Source organism: Chionomys nivalis, chromosome 16 (genome assembly GCF_950005125.1).
Source record: "Chionomys nivalis chromosome 16, mChiNiv1.1, whole genome shotgun sequence".
In the NCBI taxonomy this organism is placed as follows: domain Eukaryota; kingdom Metazoa; phylum Chordata; class Mammalia; order Rodentia; family Cricetidae; genus Chionomys; species Chionomys nivalis.
Genome location: NC_080101.1, coordinates 19,038,160 through 19,064,173, shown reverse-complemented (window position 1 = coordinate 19,064,173; position 26,014 = coordinate 19,038,160). Strand labels below are relative to the sequence as shown.

At 42.2% G+C, this 26,014-nt stretch overlaps 1 protein-coding gene across 3 annotated transcripts in view; it reads left to right on the top strand.

Moving 5' to 3' along the window:
- Positions 1-26,014, top strand: part of Slc44a1 (solute carrier family 44 member 1) — a 148,535-nt gene that overhangs the window by 109,316 nt on the left and 13,205 nt on the right. Inside the window, exons 14-16 of one of the 3 annotated variants that reach the window (XM_057790340.1) lie at positions 2,960-3,196; positions 5,269-5,349; positions 7,776-10,099. In XM_057790340.1, the coding sequence (XP_057646323.1) occupies positions 2,960-3,196; positions 5,269-5,349; positions 7,776-7,799 (342 nt within the window). In that variant the 3' untranslated portion in view covers positions 7,800-10,099. Of the gene's footprint in view, positions 1-2,959; positions 3,197-5,268; positions 5,575-7,775; positions 10,100-26,014 lie in introns of those variants that run through there. The other 2 variants (XM_057790341.1, XM_057790339.1) reach the window with 2 other exon arrangements.

Genomic DNA, 26,014 nt, shown 5'->3' with positions numbered 1-26,014 from the left:
CTTAGGAAATTGGAAAAGAAGGAAAGGATTATAGAGATGCAGCATCACTAGAATGTTCCTCATGGTGCCTTTGACCCACCAGTGAAGTCACAGCTTTGTGTCTCTGCGGTGGAGCCGTCACGACCTATGACCTGTTGTTTCCGTTCTTTCTGCTCCTAGTCTCCTACACCTTCCCTATCTTGCCTTGATGATCTCCATCTACTCATGGGCACAATGGTCACTGTCCCATTAAACACCATTCTTAACACTGGGTTTTGAAAAGGAAAAACAGTGGTGAAAGCATAGCTTTGTGCAGCTTGAAGTGCGCAGCTTCATAGGGAGCTGTCATCTGAAAACAGTTAAAGATTGAATATCTGTAATTAAGTTTACATTGTCACAGATTTGCTCGTGGCATGTTTTTATAGGAGAGGGCGTTTTTACAGTGAAGGTGAAGTGTATCAGTCAGTGGTCCTTAAGGGCCAAGAACAGGGCTTTACAGCGTGAACTGAACATGACACATGGTGATTCACCAAAGGCTTATATTCTTTGCTTTATTTGTCCTAGTTTTATTTACGAATTTATAACTTATCCATATAGTTGAAATAGAATGAACAGACACACACGGGCGGTGGGGTGGAGCACAAGGGGAATGGCAGATGGAGGAGGAGGACTTATACTACCTGGAGGTTCCTGATCATCCCATGGAAGGTGACCTGTTACTGCTATCTTTATATTTTGTAGCAGGCAGAACCAAAGTGTAGAGAGGTCATTAGCTGGCTACATTTTGAGCACTTGAATTTGGCAAGACTGGAGTTGATATTCTTCTGACTTGTCTGATCTGACCGTAAACAATCATTATTACAAAGACCCCTGAAAGCAGTTATAAATACAAAATAAATGTATCTTTATTTATAATAGGAACCCTTTGTAAGCAGTGTAATGCCAAGTACTAGAGAAATGGCTAGATTTAAGAGCCAGCCTAATAAACCATGATCTTTTTGTGGTTTCGAATATGATGAAGAAATGTATATAATGCAGTCAGTGAAGAGGTTGAGCAAACCTAGTGGGCTGTCACAATAGTGTTTAAAAAGTGTGTGTCACGGATGAGAGCTGAAGCTTGGTGACAAGCGTGTACTGAGCATGCATGCACAAGGCTCTAGGCATGATCTCTAGCACCCTTGAACAGAAGACCAATAAGTCAACTAAAATGTCCATTAGAAGAACTAAGGCACCCCGTGCTCCTCCCCATTAGATTCCCTAAAGACCATTCTCTGTCCATTCAGCACGCATCCCTTCTATAAGGAAGAATTTGCAGACAGCAAAATGCAGTAGTTTTTAATTGGCTTTGTGAGTTTTGCTTCTAACATGCTAGTAATCCACCTGAAAGGTTTCCTTTGGATTTTTCATATCCTTTATTTGCTCCACAGATGCAGACTGTTTGTCTGTGATGTGCTCGACATCCTGGGCGCTGTCTGTGTGCTAACCAGCCTATGTGGTGGGGAAAGGAGAAATCGCTCTCCTTCTTTCCACTTGAGACTATAAGCATTTCAAGTTTAATAAAAATTTTCTAAATGTGGTTATACATTTGTGTCATTTCTTGACCATTTCTCTGGTGAGCCTTTTTTTTTTAAAAAAAAAAAGTTAAACTAGTTAAGTTATATCACAATGAAATTTCTTGTGTAAATTCTTTCATGTTAGTTATTGGTGGCTTAATTCAGTCCTAGAACCCAGAAGTAGAATTGATTGGAGTTCACTGAATTAAAATTTTGATAGTAAAATAAGTGGTGGCTGGAGATAGCTTTGGAGTAAGAGCATTTACTGCTCTTGCACAAGGTGCTGGTCCAGTTCCCAGAATCCACCGGTGTTTCACAAGCATCTATTAACTCCAGTTCCAGGGAGACTCTCTTCTGGTCTCTGTGAGCACAGGCACATATGTGGTGCACGTAAATACATGTTTACAAACATGCATACCCATAAAATAAAAATAAAATCTTTAATAATAACATTATAACATTGAAAGTTACTTTTAAAACAGTAAAATAAGCTTTTTCCTTACTCTGTGGCCTTGGATAGGTTGGCTGATACTTCCGACGGTATCCCCCAGTCTGAAAAATGGGGTTGATAATGTTTAGCATCAAGTGTTTGTAACATTATTGGTAAGCTGAAATAAAATGCCTTAAAAATAACCCTGAAATACATGTGACCAGGAAGCTTTCGATGGTTCTTCACAATGACCAAGCTGATTTTTCTTCTAGTTTTAGCATGGATGTGGATACACCGGGCAATTTTTGCTTCACACGTAGTCCAAACCTAAGCTTCATGGAAAATTATATTATACTTACCATATATTCCACATGAAATAAAATACGAAACAGAGGACAACTTTGAAGAATAGAGTTGATTGTTGCAGTATCATTATATCTGAAAACACTATAAATCTCTAACAGCAGGAAAATGATAAAATAAGTTCTGAATCACTCAGAAGATGAAATTATACAATTAAGGAAGTATTTACCAAATATTTATAATATTGCTCCAGATTGCAATGAAAAGTTTTTTATTATTTTTGTATATAATATGATTTATATATGTAGGAATACTTTTTTAAAAAAAACATATATCAATTCCAGCATCAGCAATTTTATACACGTAACCCAACTTTTTAAAAATATTCATGCATTTATCTTAAAATCTATTACTAGATTCTGAGTGGGTGAGGTTTTTCATGAACCATACGACAGTTGGAAAACTGAGTTACCTTTAATGTAAGCATAAATCATCTACTGTGTGTTCTTAAATTTCTGTGATGCCTGTGAGTGACTTTCTGTGTAGTTATAGGTAGCAGGTACATTTTAATTTGAGGTGGGACAGCCGTGTGCACCCGTCACTGACGAAGAGTTCTTTCTAAGTCTGCAGCGATGAAGACGCACAACTGGCAGCCGCGGGGTATTAAGTGTGGTCTCTGCTCTCTCTGCTCCAGGTGCTGATAGTCTGCAGCACGGGCTTGGCTGGCATTATGCTGCTCAACTACCAGCAAGACTACACAGTATGGGTGCTGCCTCTGATCATCGTCTGCCTCTTTGCTTTCCTAGTCGCCCATTGCTTCCTGTCCATTTACGAAATGGTAGTGGATGTATTGTTCTTGTGTTTTGCCATTGATACAAAATATAATGACGGGAGCCCTGGCCGGGAATTCTATATGGATAAAGTGCTGATGGTAAGTGCTTGAAACGTTCTCCACGACTTGAGGGATCAAAGTGGGAACAGTGTTTTCAAAACACAGACAATCCGGTTCTAACACTGTAGGACTTAATCACAAGTCAAGTTTGTCTTGGAAAAATTGAGGTAGGTCTTCCCGGTACAGAAGAGACCGTTTCAGATCTACCTACTGAAGAATAGTCTCAATAGTTCTGAAAACTCTTCCATCCTGTCTGCCCTTCTCTGCACTACACAGATTTGAATGGACTTTTAAAACATGTCTTCTAGCCACTGATCCCAGTATCCTTCCTGAAGTAGTTCTTAAAGACAAAGCCCTTGTTTTCCTATCCTGATTGCCTTTCTCCAGCAACCACTTATCCAAGGCTATTATCATGGACCCTGGTTAAACCCACGGGCCAGGTTAAAGGCATTCCTAATGAATACAGGGAATACAATGTCAAAAGTGTTTTGTACTGACTCTTCATAAGCATACTGTATCCAGATTTATCTATGCAGCCTCTGAAGTTTGTCTGTATTAGAAAGTCAGTTGAATTTGGAAACAATTTGAAAGCCATATTAAAAGGCTCCAAGGTACTGGAGAGTGGTTATGAGCATGCGCCCTCAGGCAGAGGACCAGGTGTCAACTCCCAGCACTCCCATGGCTCCTGCAGAACTTTCTGTTGCTTCAGCTCTAGGGGGTCCCACACCCTCTTCTGGCTTCCTTGGGCCCTGCACACACATGGTACACATATGTACATGTGCATAAAATATTTTTAAAAAATTAAAATATTTTAAAATCGCTGTAAATTCAGTTTTATTGGCATCAAAGTATCTTAAAGATACTTAAGACTAAATATGGTGCATTGAAACAATGAGCCATTTTTTTCACAGTGTGGGGTATCCAGTTGAATCTGAAGTAAATGTGTGAATAAAAGGGATACTTTTTTTTTTTTTTTTTTTTTAGTTCAGTAGTGAAAAATTGACGGTAATTGAACTGAGCTGTTTGATACTGATAGTCCCTGACTGAGAGCATCGTGAACTAAACGTTGGATGCTTTCCTAAGTCCTCAGTGAATTCTGTCTGGTGGTTTTCTGTGGAGTTGCACCTGCATTTCAGTCTTCTGTGACTAGAGCAGTTCAAGGGACATTGCTGTTAATCAATTTTATTTTTAGATAAACTCTATGTAGTCCATGCTCACCTTGTACGTGTGCTTTCCCCGCCTCCATCTCCCGGTGTTGGGCTTGGAGGCGGGAACCGCCATGCTCTGACAAAAGTAGTTTTCCCCCTTGGTTTTCTTCTGTAGGAATGCTGAAGGTACTGGGGAGAAGTACGCTCCAGGCTTTGATAGGGCAGCGCAGCCCCTGGGGGTGCGCCTACTCTAACCTCTTTGGACCACGAGTTATGCTTGATGCCTCCATGGCTTTGCTTCACAGAGCACTAGCTAGAGCTGGCAAAGGCAGGATACGGTGATAAGAACGGAATGCTAAGGCTAGAGAGAGACTTTGAAAGTAGCTGACCTGTGGTTTGGTTTTGGTTTCCGGGATGTAGGGTGCTGTCTTTTAAAGGTATTTCATGCTTACTAGAACTACTTTCTAGGTCTTTGTTATAAGCAGAGGCTGATGAGTGGGATGTGGTGGTGCACATCTGTAATCCCAGGCAGTGCAGGAGAATTGCTGTGAGTTTAAAGCCAGCCTGGGCCATAGAGCGAGTGGCAGACTGTCAGGGCTGCATAGTGAAACCCTGTCATATATATAATTACAAACCAGAAGCTTTTGAAGCAAGCTATTTTTGGTTCATTTTATCTTCATATGGAAAACAAAACTAAAGAGATATTCTCAGTGTGGGGAAAAGCACACTCTTAAAACTGTTGGTTAGAACCAACGTTATCTCTTGGAGCCATAGTGAGAATGTCAGGATGGGAATACAGAGGAGATTTTACATCTGTGAATTGCAATCCATCCTGACAAATTCAGTAATTTACCTGTTCACTCAAGTATTGTTTACCACAGTAAGCTTGCATCATTAAAATTCACCTGCTGACTGAAATCTGAAAAGATCCCCCAGTAATGCCATGTGGTCCATATCTTGCAGGAATTTGTGGAAAACAGTAGGAAGGCAATGAAAGAAGCTGGTAAGGGAGGCGTCGCGGATGCCAGAGAGCTAAAGCCCATGGTAGGTGGCGCTGAGGAGGTGGCCGCTCTCCACGAGTTCCACTTTCACTACTTGTCTCTCTCTGTCCTCACTGACTGCACGTCCTCTGGAGACGCGTTTGTCATCTGTATCACGCAGGACATGCTGCTCTTTCTGTTTGTCTGCTTACCCATCACGTGGATGGCAGAACTCGTGTCCCAGCTGAGACTACCATCTGTCAAAGTGAGCTGAAAGGAACAGCACCTCTGCCAGGCTCAGGGCCAGGGGTGATGGCTTGCTCCAGTCAGAACTGGTCCTTTGTTTTCTGGCTGTCAGTGTAGAGTTGTCTTCCCACTGGGCATTGAGGGGTATGCTCGGAGCAGCGGTTCACTTTCATCATTGTAGAAGGTGGCCACGGAAGTTCCTTTCAGCTCGCTAAAGTTCATGTTCCTCCTTTTTTTAAAAATCGATACGTTCTGTTTACATTGCCGTCTTTGCCTCTTTGCGGACTTTTTCTTCTGTTGCTCAGAATGTACTTTCTTTGCTGCTGTTATTTCTGTCTGTCTGTTTATTTGGTTTGGTTTTGAGTTCCTTTCGCCTGCAAACAAGGAGATTTCCATCGATAGCCACATTCCATCTTGGTAAGACAGCCTGCTCTTGTCACACCTTGGCTGTAAAAGTAATCCGTTTCTCCCTCCCAGATGATAATAGATTTAGACAGAGAGATGACTAATACTTAGGTAGAGTGACGATCAGCCTAGTACCCCCGAGTTGTTTCTCTTGTAGATATTCTCCTGGAGTGTAATAGCACGTCTCAAATCTATACTGGTCTAACTAGAACCATGCTGCCAACCCGGTAGTTGAATGTCACTTCTACTGCCTGGATGTCCTCATTGTTTAGGAAATTAAGAATCTAAGCCTAAAACTTTAAAGGGGCGTGTGTGTATGTGTGTGTATATATACATATACATACATACGTACATAAAAAACCTGTAAAGATCCTAGCCTGCCTCTCCCTCCTTTGTGGAAGTTGAAGCTTCCATTAAGTCAATATTCATTAATAAACATTTTTTTTGTTTTGTTTTTTGTTTTTCAAGACAGGGTTTCTCTGTAGCTTTGGAGCCTGTCCTGGAACTAGCTCTTGTAGACCAGGCTGGTCTCGAACTCACAGAGATCCGCCTGCCTCTGCCTCCCAAGTGCAGGGATTAAAGGCGTGCGCCACCACCCGGCATTAATAAACATTTTAAGAAAGGTAGAAATATTTGAAGTTGAAGACCAGCCAATTTGGCCATGGCCTTGGAATGTATTTCCAACATGACTCTTAGTAAGTAGAAGGTAAATTGTGGTAGACCGGAATATAATATCCCTTCCCTACCAGAAACCCTAATTTATAGACACTAATCCTAAGAGAATTGCCCGAGTTTCTTAGCATTCTGTTAGAACCCACAGCCTTCTCTCAATAGTATTTCCAGTTTTGGGCTGTGACTGGCTCCCCAAGAAATGTGTTAAGATCTTCATTTGGGTTTTACCTTCACTTTATGTTGTTCATCAGTTCATAGCTTTTTCTACAAGCTCAGTCCCCAAACACATCTTTTGTGTGCATTGTCCTTCTGGTGTGCTGGGCACTACAGCCTTTGACCTCCGAGAATGTCTCTCACTGTAAGTAAAGAAGACTCCCCCACCCCCAGAGCAGTGGGGAATGTAAGAGGCCAGTCACCGTTCTTAAGCATGGCATTAAACATTTCTTCTCGTGCCCAGTAAAAATGACCAGAGTTGACGCCTGCTGTCCCCCAGCCCTTATGTCATGAGGAATCACCTGAGACCTTCACCACTGAAAGTGAGCCGCGTGTTCTCATTTGCTGTGGTCCTCTTCAGGCGAAAGCTCTCCATGAGAGAGCATCATGTCTGTTTTGTAATGTAATATGTATAGCAACATCCACTGCTGCCTGTCTCCCTTCGTATGAGCTGTTTTGATTTAGATTTTTTTTTTATCCTGTACAAATATTTTTTAAAATGAGTTTGTCAGGTTGTCCGCTTAATAGGGGATTGTGTTCACTAAATAAGAAACTGCCACTTTTCTTTTTGAACTGTTTAAGAGAGCCCCACTAGTTTAAAAAAACATTTTAAGATTCTTGAGGTCTCTCTCCAATTCTTAGAAGAGTTTGCTGAATGTAATGCTTTGGAGATCTGGCTGTCCGCTGCCGTTCAAGGATAAGGTTTCAGAGGGGAAACCCAAGCTCTCTGGGGGTGTGAGCAACGGTAGTGGAGGGGTAGGCTATGCGTGTCTCTCTGGTGACCCTGAAGGAAGTATGGCCTGCAGTATCCCAGCATCCTAGATTCAAGAGAGGAATCTCAACTTATTTTGCCTTCTTGTTGTTGTGACCATGTGTGTATACTAATAGCATCATTCATATCTCCTTTCAATGGTAATTTTCTAAGATTATACTCTGTATGACTTTGTCTTCTAGGCTTCGGGAGCAAGTTCTGCTTGAACGTAGCCGGCGGTTATGGACCCCATTGACATTCCAAAACAATATATACACATAACTATGTATTTGTGTGTGTGGGTGTGTGTATATATGTATATGTATGTGTGTATATATATGTATATGTATATACACACACACACATAATCAGCCAAAATCAGAGAAAAGGAACAGGGATTTAATACCTTTTTTATGCTTATTTTTGTCAAACATGTACTCCTTTCATACGGGTGGCTTTTACAAGGCAACTTCCGTCGTTTAATATTTTCAATTGTAATTGTCTTAATGGAAATGTTAGATTCATATCTGATTAACATTTTTAATATCTAGAGGAAATTTTAACTTTAGTTACTTGACCTAGGTAAAATTATTGTACCAAATTCTTGTGTAAGTTCTTGCAGGGTTGATTGCCCTGGTGTATGTTAAAATCAGAATCTTATTTCACTGATGCATAAGTCCTAGCGTGCCAGGCTAGGCGTGTGTCCCCCAATCCAACAAGCCATGTCATTTTACTTTCAGAAGCATCCGAGTGGGCCCGTTTTGGGAAATTTCATAATAGCTCATGCATTTTGTCAGCCGACATTCAAAAGTAACCAACTCCTCAGGTATTTGTAGTTTACCCTAATGCTTCTATAGAAGAAAGTAGGAAAACAGAGAAAGAAAGAGGTAGATAATCTTTATTATGCAAACTTTTTTCTTGTATTTCGTCTTTTTCCTTTCTGACGTTTTAGTAGCATCCACCACACATCTGTGGGCCTGATTTTAAAGGAAGCTGGGGCACCCAGCAAGTTTAGCCTTTACGTTTCTGTGTATTGATTTTCAGCTTAGGTAGTTCTAGAAGGCATAAAAGAGAGAGAAACACGGAGCATGAAGCATTGGGAATCCCAGTGCTTTGCTTTTGTTTCAGAGGCAGGTTAGGAGCTTAGGGTTAAACGGCCATCTGTTCAAATGCTCGCTATAAAATCTGAACACACTGGCAGGTGCTCCACTCCTTGGTCATCCGTTGAGTATCCAGAGTTCTACAACATGTAACCGAAGAACTGGTTAGTGTTAATCCTCAAGTGTGAATGTTCTTTATGTTTGGGGGTACATCTGGGGTATTCTGTTTTGCTGGGTTTTTTTTTCCATTCCTAAAGCTTACCAGATATGAATGGCTAATATTCCATTGTTCTGCTTATTGTAATGGTGAATGCTTTAAGAAAAAAAAAGTGTAATTTGCTAAGAATAATTCATGATCTGTTTATGCGATAACTCCTTTTTGTTACAATTTTTTTAAAAAAAGCTATTTTTGTTAATGTAAAGTAAATATTTCAGAGCAAATTTTTTAAACTTATTGCACTAAATACAGGCTCTGTAAAAAAAAAAAAGCCTCAGCATTTATCATTCCATGGAAGGAGAATCTTTTGAAAGAAAGCATTGCCTATCAGACCTAGACAGTGAATTAGACTGGTGTTATGGAATTGCACACAACGTCCCGAGGGCTCACTAAGCAGCTGTTTGCTAATGTGCTTCCTTTCAAAGGGTTGGACCTTTAAATTGCTGCAAAAGGTAAATTGTATTTTCTTTTTTAAGTACTGGTGTTCTTTAATCTAGCTAGGCTAAATTCTGCTAAATGCCTTGGTTTCTTTTCAAAGCTCATGAATATTTCTGAACCTTCAGAGTATTTGCAATAAGAGTCTGGATTAAAATGACAACAAACCACACACACACAGTTAAGAGTTCATTTCTAAGCAGGATCCGGGAAACCAGTGTTGAGAGCATAGCGCTTGTGAAATAACAATTTGCCAGAAGTTAACATCTAACATCTAGTGTTGCCAAATAGTGTCGCTGTATTTTATATCATTTGAAATGGAATTTAATTATGTAACCTAACAACTGTCCTAGTAGGTGAGAGGGGGAAAAAATCAGAGTACCGTGTGGCTCATAGCCACCCAGATTTCGGACATTCAGACACATTGAGAACTAAAGTTAGAATGGGCAGAAGCCTGGAAGATGGGTCTCCCAGCAGAAGACATTCCAGGAGCTAGCCATTTTAGGAGGTGTCCCTCCAAAGTGACGTGATGACGGACTTGAACTTGGGAATCAGGTTCTGCTCACTTGGACGTCCCTGCACCATGGACTCTTGCTGCCCCTGTTCCATGTGCTCGCAATTCCAGCTACTGGAAACCACCAGGAATGCTTTCTAATCATCATTTGCAACTAGAACTGTAATCAGAAAGAAAATTTGTATTTTTGTATAACTTGATTGTGTGCCATTTTATATAACAGGTCCTGTTTTACAAATAAATTTTGTTTTACTAACATTGTGTTTAGAAACTATGATCTATGTGTAACCATGTCATTTGAGTTCAATTAATTTCCAGGCTGTTTTCCCCGAGTACATTTTGTGTGCCATATAGTTATATGCAAATATGCATATCTATTACGTGGATGCACACAGAGAGATATTTGATGTATGGAATATCACTCTGCCCTGAGCTCCATTCTTTGATTGATTTTAGAAAGCCTGGCAGAGGCTTTTTAGTAATACTTAAGTGTTCCGCTTGGGTATCCCTGCTGCCTCTTCCTCCATTCATCTGCAAGTCATTCTCCTAGCTATGGGCTGCCTTACTGCCGTGTGCTCACCGCTTCCATCTTCCACCCAAGTGAGAAGAATAGACCAAGAGCAAAAATTATCTGTGAAATCTGGACACCTGACTAACTTTATAAACCATTTTGTTCTATAGTGTGACTTCCTCCTTTTTCTGTGATGGGTTTCTCAGCACCACACTTTGGAGTCCTGTCTCTGGAATTAGACTTGGGGTCCCCTTTTAAAAATGGTAGTGGTGTCCTCGGTGCCACATGATCTCTGCCACCAGATGTTTAAGAGCCTGGTGCGTGATTTAGGTCTGCTGGACTCCTGCCTCCAGAATAAGTTGTCCTATTACTGTAATGTGCGAGGAAAAGGGTTCAGTTTATTTCCGTGTGAATCCATGAGCCCCATCTTCAACAAGAGGCTTACTAGTGCAATAATAATAAACCATTAACACTTAGCCAAGGCGCTGAGATTGTATAATCCCTGCACGGATGAGCAGAGCTCAACACGGGTTGTTCCTTGAAACCATTTAATGTAATGGTTAATGTTTAGGATTAAAGTTTTCGTCCTCGCTTACAGATGATAAAGTTCTAACTCCATGCCGTTTAAGTAGCTTAGCTGGCTTGGTTCTCAGTCTTCCCTAATGGAGGTACTTATTGAGTGTATTTAAAAATTATGCTGAAGTATGTTTTTTCTTTGATAGAGTTGTCCTTTTACTCTTAGTTTTTTCTTCCTTCTTTTCTTTCTTCTTTCAATGAAAGGCATTAAGCTTCTAATTATATAACCTCTGTCCAATACCTTGGACCATGTCTGTTTTCTGCCACTTTCTGAAGATTCCACCCTGATCAGGCATAGACTACCTTATCCTGGTCCTGGGCTGCTTTAAGTGTGACTCATAAATTCCTCTCCCTCCTCCAAATAGTGCAGGAGATTCATGCTCCAGGTATCTGCAAGCCACACGGTGCCACCTACCCCACTCCACCTCTGGGCCTCAGATATACCGTGCACAGCCATTTGTCCTGAGTGCTCCTTCAGGAGCTCCCTGTACTAGCAGAGCAGCATTGGGAAATCAGCTCCAAAATCAGAGCTATTGGTTAGGGTGACTTGAACATATTTTATTTTTGGCTTCTCATTTGACTTGGGGTCTCCAATAGCTCTACTGAAATTCCTGAGAAGTTTCCTTCAAAAGGTTCTATGAGCTTTCATCTTTAATAAGTAAGTTCTGTGCTGGGGGTATAGTTCAGTGACAAGAGCAGTTGTCACAAGGCCCAGCACCACCCTTCTCCCCTAAAATATCAATGTCAGCTCAATATTGCTTTCCGATGGCCACTTGGAAGACAAACACACAGCCAGAAATCTGGAGGTTTATCAATGCCCCTGATGGCGTTAATCTCAGTATTCCTTTCATGCATTCTGCCTGGCAGATAGAAGGGCTTGCTACAGTTAAGATGTGGTCTGTGAATATATATTAGAGAATTATGGGATCCGAAGTAAATGCACGAAGCAGAGATTTGTGTTCTATATTCATAGCGCAGAATGCCTTTTGCTTTCGATGCATATTCATGTAGCTGTGTATATTACGGAGTTCGTGTTAGCCCTTTTGGAAAGTAGGCATTGTTCATATACAGTGGCTGCTTGCAGAATTAGCTTGTCTTCATTTGGTGGCATATGGCCTAGTTTCTGAAAAAGCAGGATCTTGGAGTATGTCAAGAATAAAAAGTCTAAAGTTAACAAGCTTGAAAACAATATGAAAATTCAATATATTATCTATAGTGAAAAGTTTGAGAAAACACGCTTTTCCCATTGGAATTTTATAAATTTGAGCCAAATCTTTATTCCATATTTTAAGAAGATAATTTCAATTCGAAATTTAAAACTTTGAAAATATCTTTCTATAAAGCCTCAATGCAGAACTTTTTAACTTGTGTCTCTCTGTGGAAAACCTTTTTCTGTAGAACTATTCTTTCTTCCTCCCCATTTTGATTTCTTTGTATGCATAACAATAGGCCAACAACAATTGTGTTTTTTTTCTTGCATGAACAATTGCTTCCTTTGTAAATTACAAATACAGGATTTAAGTTTGGGTATTTTTTAGGGGGACGTGAATTTATTCAAAAGATAAGAAATTGTTAGGGACTCAAATATTACACAGATCTTCAATTTTTATACTCAGCTTACACCCTAAATGATTTCTTTTCCAGACCAGAAAGCTCAGAAAAAAATCAGGCATTTATTCATCATTTAATCAAGATCCAGTTGATTAAGAAAACATTGATTCATTTATCCATGTTCCAGATCTTTTCCTCTTCATTTGATGGTATCCAAATTTAGTATTTGAAATTCTGAATCCGGTTTGAATGACCATATGGTCCCTTTGCACTCGTGGAAACTGTGAACTGCCTCTCAAATGTACCTCTCTGCATTTCTCCAACATTCCTCCTCCACGTGCTTAGACCACCCACTACCTGCCCACAGGGATGATGCTAATTATCTCTGACCACTTCCAGGTTACAAATAGAAACCACGCTGGTCTGAATGGGTGACGCTGGGTCATTACACCACCATGATCTCGCTCTACCTTGGATGTATGAGGTGGAATGTGTCCTGGGGGAATTTCTGGCTGAGTCGGGTGCACCCTAAAACAGATGAAAAGGGAATCCCTGTCCTTATACATCTACACATAGCACAGCTATTTTCAAGTACTCAGATACGGCATTATGTGGTGTACTGTGACCAGTATAGACCCATCTTTAAAATACATCTGTCAACACGAAGGAAAACAGATGAAGACAATGATAATGAGTTAACTGAAGGAGAGTGGGTACTTGATTTAAAAAACAAGTAGAGTGACTAGTTGAAGTTGCTGGTGCTGGGAGTAGAAGTTCGAAGTTCAACACCAGCCCCTCCACCCAGCACACGCATGCGTATACACACGCACACATGCACACACGCACCAGATGTTGGCTGTCTTTAGGTTTGCCGTGCAGTAGAGAGCAGGGTTAGACCACTCTGATGGTGGGTCCTGCCTCCATTTTCTGTGTCCACTCCTTCCTTCCTGCTTTGAGGAGGTCTGAAGAGACCATTGCCGCCACAGCTCACCTTTAGGTATGTAGCAGCTCTCCAGGAAGACTCTCTAGGCCCTTGAAAAGGCGGGTAGAAGTTTATTAAAGGTTCAACCCCGGTGCATCCCAGTTCATAGTGTCAGATGTTAAACAACTATCTCTATTGTCTGGCCGGACAGGACAGTAACAATCTAGCTGGCAGGCCAGTGAAGAAATAACAGAAGTCAACTCTCTACCTTGAACACTTAAGGCTGGAATGAACCTTCCACACCTGTAAATGGAGAGCCCACTGCTGTAAATGGGTAGAATAGGTGGGAAAATTTGAGTAACTTGATTGATTGCCATGGAAAAGAAATACATGACTTAAAGGGAACTTCCTGGCTTTTGTCTTTGACTTTACCTACACATCCTGCTGGTTAGGAATATCATTTGTGCTAGTTGTTGCTAGAGAAATGGATTTTAAATCTATAAGAAAGTAAGCCGTGGAAAGATTTGGAGAATACGTGTAGAGAGAAGGGGTCCGGTGGACTACTCTTATCGGCCTCTGAAAGCTGTGGAGACCCTCTTTGTCTACCATGTGGTTGTCAGAACAGGGCCCCCTTGCCCCGTACATTGTATTGGAAACATATTACATAGATATGTGGAGGCTGGAGGTTTGGACCCAGGCACTTTAAACTAACACTCTCCCTGGCCTCTGGGTTCTAGTACTCTGCTCAGCACTTCTTGAGTTTTAACTTCCAAGATGATCCTAAGGACATAGTCAGCTCAGTGTGTGTTGCTCTGCTGCTGTCTTGATTGACACTTTCTTTCTGCTGCCTTCCATCCTCTTTCAGAGCTCTGAAGTATTTGAGAAGAAATTTCAAGGTGTCAGTCTCAGAATATATAGGAGCACTAAATGCACTTCTACTAGATCTTGTAGTCAGTTCAAGTGGATTGTTACCTGGTTAGGATACGAGATATGGGGGAGAACTCTACAACTGGCAGGCAGGCAAGAGCATGAAGGCATCTAACAAATGTCAGAGGCGCTGCAAAAAAACAACCAAAGACAAAGCATGTGTTTCGCTGACCAAACAGCCGAACTGTCTGTCCAGTCTGGGCCAGCCTTCCTGAACTTGAGTTTAGTCTAGAACTTGTGGACTGGAGACAGCCAAGCTTTGAAGGCCTGTCAATACAATGGGGACCTGGTATTGTTCTCTCAGGCTGTCTTCCAGCCCGTGTGAAGCCTAGCCATTGTCCTGGGTGATGAGACCATAAACAGAACATTCTAATGCATTTCCGCCCCGTTTTTGTCTTTTGTATCTGTTTTCAGAGTGTTGAAATGAGCTTCTGTGTCACGTCTTGTCCCTTTCCACTAGAAATAGAAGGACACAGTTGAGCCTTCCATGAATTCTGCAGTTTGTGGTCATTTCCCTTCATGTTATTTTGGGTTCGTTCTTGTTATGGCGTCACCACACTATGCATGGGAGGAAACAAACATGTAGGTGCTTGAACATGCCCCCCAGATGCACTTGTAGCTCTCGTGTCTTCGGCTGTCATGACTAACACAGTGCAGACTTTGCACACGGAGCGCTATGCTCTCACGGGACTTAAGAACTATGTATATTAAGCAATTCACTTTCTGGAGCAATCAGCTCTTGCAGGCAGATGAACCGCCTGGAGCTCTGAGCTGGATAACATTCCATCTGGCTTCAGAGTTCAATGAGCTTACATGAAACGGAGCTTTGAAATGTTTTACTTGTGCAGAAATATGAACGAGAAAAAAAAAGTGCTGGTCTAGTGCTGTTTTCTCTGTATGGACTCAGTTGCCAGAATTATAATGAAAATTGTATTTTAGTCTAACAAATGTATAGAATTTTTTATGTAATAAATAAAATTTTATAGGAAAGAGTATCATTGTCTACTGTGTCATAACACTTTTCCACACCCTTGGTGGCAGTGGATAGGAAGTAGTCCTGACTTCAGGTCAGGTTACTGGTGTAAGAGTAGCCGGGGACTTCCTAGAACTCCTCATCTGAGCATGTTCCAGGGCCTTGGACTATGAAATATTAATGCACCAAGTGTTTCTAAAGTCTAAAGTTATCTACCGCCTGACCAGCCTTCATTGCTGGTATCTGAGTGACCATGAGGCCGTATAACTGATAGAGTTACAACTGAGTCCAATCCAGGTAGAAGAGAACGGCTTCCGTAGGTGACCTTCCCCAGGGAAAGAATTCTTTACACTGGTGCAGTGGCTCAGGTGCCCAAAGCCTCTGTTTGTAGTGAATTAGTGGGTGTGTGCAGTGGGGGCAGGTTTTTAACCTGAAGCTGTTTACAAACCCTTACAGTTTGTAAAAGATCAAGTTTGTTCAAAACTAACCATTTGAAGTGACGCTAGGGACTAGGAAGGGATAGGCTTCCTAAGTGAAGGATCTGCAGCCAACACCTGTAAATCTCTCCTTGTTTTGCAAGTTGGCATTTTTCCTGAGGCCTAGCTTCCGAGTGATGCCTAGATAGCCCTGGTGTGTATTCCAGGCTGCTCAAAGGAGCTGGTAACAGCTTTTATGAGGCGTCTTCAAATACTGCAGGTGTTTGAGATACTGAAGAACTAACCCGTCTAGACTTGTGGCATGATTCGGATACAGAATTACTTCCCCTCGCCTATATAATCTTACTTATGATTAAGGAGCTTATGAAAAGTCTCATTTCCTGAATGGTCCCCAAAAGTCATTTCTCTGTGCTTATGGTCATGAAAAGTACACCCTGTAATAGAGCCCCAAACTTCAGAAAACATTGGAAATCCAAGCTCTTTGACACGTCTGACTTAATGGCAGAGATATATTCTGAAAAAATGCATCATTAGCTGATGTCACTGTAGTGTAAACATCTTCAAATATGTTTATACAAACATTGATGGATGCAGTATCCCTGGGTAAAATGATCTTAGAGAAGGAGACCGTCTTCATAAATTCAATCACTGACCAAAATGTAATGACTGTGCTCATGCAGCCCAGCTTCATGCACACGGAGTGACTGAAATGTGGGCTGGGCAGATAGATGGACAGCTCTGAGCTCTCACCAAGGTTGAGCAGCTCCTAGGAAGCCAATGTCCCGTGAGGCTGCTTGGCTCCGTCATTCATCAGGAGCTGTGGTAGTAACCCACGCACAAGATCGCCCCTCTCCTTGTTATTTTAGATGTAACAAGATCGCCCCTCTCCTTGTTGTTATTTTAGATGTAACACATGGCAGTGGGGCCTTGGATTTGATGGCATCCTTCATTTATTGTCCAAATTCTAAGAAGCATAATTTTACTAGGTTGACTTTAGGATCCTGGAAAAAGAACTGGCTATATCAAGCCATCACATGGCCTTCTCAGATTTTTAATAGAAATCTTAAAGTTCCTGAGATCTTACCAAGCTCCTAGGCCAAGTCTGTCAGCCTAGAGCGGCAACAGCTCAGAGAAATTGCCTTTAGGATTAAACTCCTGTGACTCATGCTGGGAGACATGATGTTAAGGATATGGAGTCCGCTGCTTTCCCCATCTCAACCAAAGGATCTATGCAGCTTTTAACGGAATAATTTTAACCAAAGTTTCCCCTAACCCGCCAAAGAGCAACAAGTGAAAAATAAGAAGGAAGATAGTTAAGAAACCCTGGCCTGGGCATAAGACTAAATTTAAATCTTTTCTTTCTCTCTTTTAGACATTTCCAACAAAGAGAAAAAGTCAATACAGGGACAGACATTTTAAATGTTAAGTAAAAGCTGCGGCTGCACAGAAGGTGAATAGGAAAAACTGGGCAGAACGGGCTGTAAATTTGATATAATAATAGTTAATAGATTAAGATAACATTCATCGTGTAGTCAGAAAAATGCAAGGGGGAAAGAATGTTTACAGCATTAGTCTACTTGATAAATAGTCTATGCAGTTTAGAAGTATAGGGGATGAGTTACTCATTGACAGCTGATAGGTTAATTTAAACTTGTTTAGATAGGAAGGTGTTCGGGGACTTTTTAAATTTTGATATATAAATATTCATAGCCAATGTTTGGGTTTTTGGTTTTTGAGACAAGGTCTCATTATGTAATGTAGACTGGCCTTGAATTTGTGATCCTCCTGCCTCAAGCCTTTCAAGTGATGAAATTGCAGATGTGGCACATGGTTATTGGCTAATCTTTGACAAAGGTCTGTTAATTTTATGATTCATAAACTCCTCTAAGGTTGTGTACTGACTAATTTTTGAATAATTAACACTAGCGGATAGTGTCACATCCAAAGAGTAAACATGAGATACTGAATTTTAAAAATGGGTCAGCAGTTTACCGACTATGGTTGCAAATAATTTTATAGTTTTCTTTCCCGTGTTTGCATATCTCACATCCATGAAAATTATTTTCAGTAATTTGCCTTTCTTGACTCTTTCCCAGGCATTTAGTTTTTCAAAGTATCAATTTTCATACAATTGCTCGGGTGATACCTTTATTGGTATACAATAGAGCATCCATCACCCGGTATTACATACATCAGCAAACACACCTGACTTCTGCCAACCACAACCGGCTAACGCTAGAACAGGCAAAGGTGCCGGAGCCTGACTTCCTCTCCAGGAACACCGGGCATCCTATAATGGTTAGCCAGGCTGTTCTACAAAAAGGCCAGAGAATGTCAGGTAATCTGGCAAGGTGGTTCAATGGAAGTCATTGCATTAAAATGATAATCATTCTTTTGTTAGACTGGTAATTAATCTCTGTGTTGGGAGCTTATAGGTATTTCACTTCGGTTGTTTTTTGTTTTCTTTGCTTGTCTGTGTACCAAGAATATTCTTGTGGGTTTGTTTTTTTTTAATATGAAGAAGTCACGTTATATTAAAAAAAACAACAGGCCAGGAAAACTAATAAAATAGTAGTAACTAATCTAGTGGACTAGAAGAGAATGTTTCCGAACAAATCTTAGTGCTGGTAAGAATTTCCTAGAAGATAAACATATGCACCAATTAAATCAAGGAGAGGATTTGAAATAAATGACATGTAGGACCAGTGACTGTCTGTTTGAGAACAAACCTTAGTTGACTCTAAATATATTTTTTGGTGATTAGGCAAGGGACAAGTGAAGAACACTAGTCTAGTTAGGTAGATTTAATAAATTTAGAAGAATTTGGAAGAATTATAAAAGTGACAAGCTGGTGAGATTCATATCAGATTTGTGGAAAACATGACTGTAAGGCATATTCCAGATGTCTTCTGTGAGCATGTCTACCCAGTGTGTCGGGTGCACTGAGGATTTCTGAGGCCAGGAAGTATGGGGTCTCAGCCCAGTTGGGGATGAAGCAGCAATGGAGTTACAATGAGAATTGGGGGTGGGAAGCAAAGTGCTGAGGTCATCAAGCCACTATGTAAGTCTTGAAGGGTGAATAGAAAGTACCCGAATGGTGAAGGCGCAGGGCCAATTAAACGACACCAGCATGACCTGGGATGGAGACAGCAATTGCCTAAACAGCAGTGGCAACAGAAGGAGAAAAGGTTCCTGGAGATGTCCGGAGCAGTGAACTTGGAGATCTGGGAGTGTGGAGAAGATAGGGTACACTTGAGTGCTCCAGCCTAAGCTGGATTGTAGGGCGCCTGTAACAGGGTCTAAGCAGAGGGCTGGCCTAGGCATATGGAGCCTGGAAGGAGATGGAAATGTAGCAACAGACAAGGATATAAAGAGGCTGATGCAAAGTCCTGAGGAGCTTGGGGCAAGAAGAAGACAACAGGGAAACCCAGCAGGCATGGTGACTGATTAGATGTGTGCTTTACTAATCCCTCATTTACATGCATGCATGCATACATCCATATGTGTGTGCATGTAGACTAGAAATCCATGCCATACACTCTTCCTAAACCCCTCCCCTCCATATTTTTGGGACAGGGTCTCTTACATGGAGGCCGACCCTCAGGATTATGAGTGCCACCTCTTTCTGTAGGGAGCTGGTGACAGGTGACGAAATTCATTCAAGCTCTCATTCTCTAATTCACTGGCTATTGGAAATTGGAAATGTCTGCCTCTTCTGCTCAAGGCTCTCTTGTAATATACGAAAAGAACAAATTAGAGAGATGTTGCGGGTCTTTGAACTAGTTATTGAGGCTAGGAAGGGTTTTCCCATTACCTGCTGAATGAGCCTCTGGAATCTCGGGCTTCAGCTGAGAGTTCCCAAGCTCACCTGACTTAGGTGGCTGCATGCAGATGCCCCTGCTTTGCTCTCCTGCTTGTTCCCTTAACTATCTGGTTATTTCTGTTCACACATGTTTACATATTTATTCTTTTTCCAAGAAAGCATCCATTCAGAAAGATTATTAAAATAATAAAAACAAAACAAAATACAGCAGGCAGGAGTGACAAATACCCCAAACTCTGGAGCGAATATGATCACAGTACTTTGAGACCTTAAATACATTGAGCTTCCTAGCAATATAAAAAGCAAAGGAACACACTAATGTTTGTAGAATTTTATTCAGTGGTAGAAGAGGGTACAAGCATTCTTCAAGTTACTGTGAATGCAGGAGTACCTTGTCCAGAGAGATGGCTCAGTAGTAAAGTACTTGCTTTATGAAAGCTTGGCTCCCCAGAATGCATGTAAATACAGAATATAGCAGCGGGTGCCTGTAAGTAAGCTCAGTGCTAAGAGTTGGGATGAAGACAGCTGGATAGAAGATGTTTGCTGTCTAGCAAGTCTAGCTTAAACAGCAAGCTCCAGGTTCAGTGAGAGACCCTGTCTCAAAGAACATGGTAGAGAGGAATAGAGGAAGGCTACTTAGCATCAGTCTCTAGCCTTCACATATACACATGTAGATGTGCACACCTTCATGAGTGCATTTACACACATGTGAGTTTTTTGTTTGCTTTTTTAAGCAGGAAGAAACAAGAGCTGCCTAGTCTCTACCTTTCACAAACTCAGTCTATTTAAGACAGCAAAGGGATAAGCAGAGGATTGTCATGGAGTGTAACAGTTGCTCTGACAGCACAGGAGTGCAGGGAGACCCACACGAAGGTGCGTGGGGTAAAGACATGGAGATAGAGTGAATTAACAGATCCTTGGGGTGGGGTGTTCCGGCAGAGACGTGTGTGCACGTGCTTGCGTGCGTGCCTGCATGTGTGTATAAGAGGTAGTATGTTGGGTTTTGTACTAAAGAGTGTGCATGTGTGTGTGTGTGCGGGCATGTGTGTGTGCATGTGTACATAAGGTAGTATTCTGAGGGTTTATACTAAAAGGCATGTGTACATGTGTGTATGCGCACGCATGTGTGTATGAGGTAGTACTCTGGGGTTCTATACTAAATAGCATGTCTGGGAACATGAGGCTAGAGAAGTCAAAGGAGGGCAGATCTCAGAGGTCCTGTGGGTCATTCCAAGAGACTTGATTTTTTTTTTTTTTATGATGAAGAAAGTGGGGACTCTGAGCAGGGGGATGCTTGACATTTGCATTGGTGTATAGGGATCTCTATGTAAGGAGTATAGAGTACAATGATCTTCCTGGTTAGGAAAACCAGTGAGGAGCCTTTTGTAATATGAAGTCTCTAGCTTAGATCCCAGCAACAGAAGGAGGGTATGAGGATATGTTTAAGATGAATGAGATGTGAAATCAATAGAACTAGATGTTCAAAGAAGGCCCAAGATGGGAGTCAGGTGTGAATCTCCAGGTCCTGTTTTTCATGCATTAGTGTATTGGAAGAGAAAGAACCCTGGTAAGCTGTTTGCATTAGTCAAAGACAAGAAATACTGGAATTGAAGCATCTGGAGTCATTTCCAATCTTCCAATCCAATTACAGGTTATTTGCTCTTTCTTGCCTTAGTTTCTGTACCTATACGAGGAAATAGATTCAGTCTGTGCTGTGGGGTTATTTTGGTGGCAGGTGTAGTGGTGGATAGGAATATACTTCAAAACCAGTTACATACAACAGAACTGGTATCCCCTGACACCTGAAAGAGCAGTGTAATATAAAGGAGAGAGAGAGAGACTTCGGGGGTCATATATGTGGGGTTGAATTTCTTTCTGCCGCTTGTATAAACCGTGTAATCTAGGGGAGCTAGAAAATCGCTTCGAGGTTCTGTGTCTTCTTTTGTAAAATGAGAATAATCATGTCTTACAGGGATTTGTATAAACCTCAGTGGTATTTTTTTTTCATTCATTCAGTCATTACCTAACACACTCAAAGTCTATGTATGCCGGTCAGATGCCAGGCTCTGTGTTGTGTGGTGCATGTATGTGTGGCATATGCATGCACACTCACATGTGAGTCTTAAAAACAAACATGCAAGATCTTAGCTGAGCAATATAGAAGGTAAAGGATGTTGTCCTGTGGCAAATGGTGGATCCAGAACTTGGCCAGTCTTCCCTTTTTTCTCCATCTGTTTATTTTATGTCCCAGCCGCAGCCTCACCCCTCCCTCCTTCCCTCACCATCCCTCTTCTCCATCCCCCTCCCCACCTCCAGCCCCTCCTCTCCAATCTCCATCCTCGACCTGTCTTTCTTGCTTCTTGCTGTAGAGCTTTGGAACCTGTCCCCTGCTACAGTGTTCTACATGGCCACGGCCAGGCTGTCAACACAGGGACACATTTTCTATTCTGCAACTTAAGCCTCATTCTGGGGCCTGACCTCTTTCTTCCTAATTATAAAGGACAAGACTCCAAAAATGACTCGAGAAGAAATGTGGGCAAAGTCGTTATCAGTGGAAGGACTGGACCATAGTGAGCTCCAGAGGAGAAGGCGGGCTCTTGATATGTATATGAAACATTCCAGAGGAACAGTGGCCAGAAAAAGACAAGAAGTTTCTATCCCCCATACTGTCTGAAGGCGGTTCATGTCTTCCAAGTGTGACTGTGTCCCCTATGACCGTGGCCCCTGGGCTTTATTTTCTAGCCTAAGTAACAGGATGATAATGTCTTCGGAGAGCTTTGTGAGTATTCGCTACATCATAATGTGTAAAGTACTTAAGTCAGAGCATAGCAAGAATGAACAAGGAGAATGAGCAGTAAGTATGCACTCATTCTTGGCCTTGGCTTTGGAGAGTTTGATATTTATAGTACTGATGTGTATAAAGAATGGGAGTTGTCAAGTCTACATTTTCTCTCCCAGTATCTTTTCCTCGGTCTTGGAGGGCAACAGTCGCCTGATTTCTAGAAGAACAGTCGCTCCAAACAAGGACTGCTTTTTCTCAGCCTGCTTTGCAGGTAAATTGTGACCATGTGACTCAGTTCTCGTGGGCTGTGAGTGCCAATGATGGGTAGCTGCTAGGAATTGCCTTTAAAGAGCCATTACCTTGGCCTGACTTCTGCTTTCCGGGTGGCTTGAATTCAGATGTGGTGGCTGGAAGCCTCACAGCCCTCCTGGATAATGAAATAACCTTGACACTAGAAGACACTCAAGAGGAAGCGGGAAGGAGGCGCCTGGGTGCTGACTCGCAATGTCAACTGTGATCTGCTGACCTCTGCCTATGGGAACCAGCTGTGATCTGGGGAATTTCCATTGCGGCTGAACACAGCCCTCACCAATATCCCAAACAGAACCTAATGTTAAGGTGATTTGGCAGTATAAATGCTGATTACATAGTTCATTCAATAACAGAAGCACAGGCGCAGTGGGCTAAATCCGACAGCCTGGAGTTTAGTGGTGGCAATGCTTGTGCTTCCGTGGGTCCCTAAAGCCGGCTCACGATGGGCAAATGAGGCTGGTAATGCCCCAGGGACCTTCCAAATGGGATGGCAGAGCTCCTTCACAGGGTCAAGACTCTGGCCGGATATCCCCTGTGTTCCCTATGCTTTCCCATGACACATCTGAATTCAAGGCACACTTCGTATGATCTGACAGTGAGTGTTTGAGCTTGCGTGATTTTTAGGCTCTGTTAACAGTACAGCGGACAGCAGGAGGAGGGAGAGGGATGACTCTGCAATACTTTTTGTAGGTCAGCCTGTACCTGAACATAAACAAATGAAATGCTTCCGGAGAGTGCCTGGGAAAGGCATCTGCTTGAAAAGGGGACATGCTATATAGGAGAAATGATGTCTCATAGGATGATAGGGGAAAGCAAAGTTTCTATTACCTCAGCCCAAAGAGTTCAGTGATTCCAAAGACAGAGTTCAGTAATTCCAAAGACAGAGTTCGGTGATTCCAAAGACAGGTTTGTTTCATCGTCAATAAATGCTCTAGGCATTCGTTTCTGTCTGGCCATGGCGGTGACTGCTAATTGTCAGTTGTGCCCTGCTTCATAAGTATGACCCAGATGTCATGCCAGTGGGCCTAGACAGTACCTGATCATGGTTCCCTGAGGCTTGAGGTGGCCATCTGACTAATGAGATACAAACTTTGCCTTCCTGAAGTACATAGGTGCTTCCTGTTTTTCTTTTTGCCACTGCTTGAGGGACAACGGAAATCTTACAAGCCGGACACTGATAATAACAGTGCCGAAAGACAGGCCATCTGCGCAGAGCACTCCGGGTCTGGCCTTGGTGACTTTTCCTCCAGAAGCAGTGATTTCTTTCTTCTTTAAGCCACCATAGTGGGGTTCTGTTTGGCACAGCAGACACCAAGTCCTAACTTAGACACTGTGCTCATCAATCCTGAGGGGCAAAAGATCTTCTGTTGGCGATTCGGGCATTTTTCCATTTATCAAACAGGACGTGAGAAAAACTCAAACCGGAAACGGTCCCCAGACTGGCTTAGCTCTGGGGAGGAAGTGAGGCCGCTGGGGCCCGGGCCTCTGGGGAGTGCTGCAGAAGCTGTGGAATTGGCAGCATTGAGCAGAAAGTGAAAAGTTCACGTTAGTGGCCACCAACTCCAGTCTGATGTAAGAAATGTTCTAACAGTCAGGGAATTAAAACAGTATAGGAGGGCTCGGGGCATGCTGAGCTTTGTCCACTGAATAGTGTTTTTTTTGTTTTGTTTTCTCATGGTTGGCATTCAGATGCATGCTTTTTATTAAAGTTTCTAACTCTGAATTCTCTTCCATCCTCCCTGGGTAGCCATATAATGGAAATTTTAAGTTCCCAGTGGAATTTTTGTTTGTATGTCATTTGGGGTAATGCAACACGTGTGTGTGTGTGTTTATCTGTGTGTGTGTGTGTGTGTGTGTGTGTGTGTGTGGTGTGTGCCAGAAGTCAACTTTAGATGTTTTCCTCAGAATACCTGCCATCTTGTGTTTTGAGAGAGCCTCACTGGCCTGGAATTGTCAGCTGAAGCAGACAGGCTGGCTAGAGGCGCCCAGTGATCTGCCTCCCCCTGCCTCCCTCATCATCCCCCCTTCCCCACCCCTCCAGCCCCTGGCAGTCTGTTTTAGTTAGAATTGCTATTGAGATGATGGAATGCCATGACCAAAAGCAAGTTGAGCAGGAAAGGGTTTATTTGGCTTTGCTTCCACATCCATAGTCCATCATCTAAGGAAGTCAGAACAGAAACCAAAACAGGGCAGGAACCTGGAGGCAGGAGCTGATGCAGAGACCATGGAGAAGAGCTACAGACTGGCTTGCCCGTCATGGCTCAGCCTACTTTCTCACAGTACCTGGAACCACCAGCCAAGGCATAGCACCACACACAATGGGCCCTCCCCATCAATCACCAATTAAGAAAATGCCCTATAGGCTTGCCCACAGCCCAATCTTATGGAGGCGTTTTCTCAGTGGTTCCCTTCTCTCAGATGACTTTAGGTTGTGTCCAGTTAACATAAAACAACCTCTCTCTCCTCTAAAGATTTCATTTTATTTCAAAGTACATCTGTACATATCTGTGCGTGGTCTTGTGTACCTGAATGAAAGTTCCCGCAGAATCCAGGAAGAGAGCATTGGATACCCTGGAGCTGGAGCTACAGGTTGTGGTCTGTCCAGCAGGGTGATGGGAATCAAACTGGGGTCCTCTGCCAGAGAAGGAGGCACCCTTTTCCTTTAAGCTGTCCCTCCAACCCCTCTTAGTTCTGGGGCTTGAACTCAGGTCCCCAGGCTTACCCAGCGAGCACTTTACTGGTGGAACTCTCTCCTCAGCCCACTCCAGCAGTTTATGCTACCAGAGTTCTTACTTAACTTAGATTTATTTATAAAGTTAACATGTCAGTAAAACACAACGACATTTTGACTTTCAGATAATGGATTTTTTAAAATCTGTGTCTGAAGCCATAGTAATAATATTCATTCCCAGCTACATTGTTGCTTTTATGTCCAGTAAACTGGATATTAAGAATCTAGTGTTTTGTCAGCATTTCTGTAAATACATAAATATCCTTTATGGGAAAAAGATCTTTTTCATCTTATGGTAGAAGCCTGACTCTTTGATGTGTGGCTTCGAGAAAAGTAGAGTGTTTTATTGGATGTAATGATTGATCCCTTCATTGAGCCTGAGCCCAGAGGATGAGCTTTGTGGCTTTCTAGAAGTACCCATAGGTTATTAGCCAGTTTAAAGACTGAACAGATGTTTGTTGAATGAGTTAAAGAACAAAGAAGTAGTCCCTTGGTAGCCTGACTGACTACATTATGAGTTGAGACTATGAGACGACAATGTTCAGAATATAGAGGGAGCAAATCGGTGTTCATACGCCCGCGCCATAACGAAAATGCGGGGAACAGAAAGGACAGTGCCTAAGATGGAGAC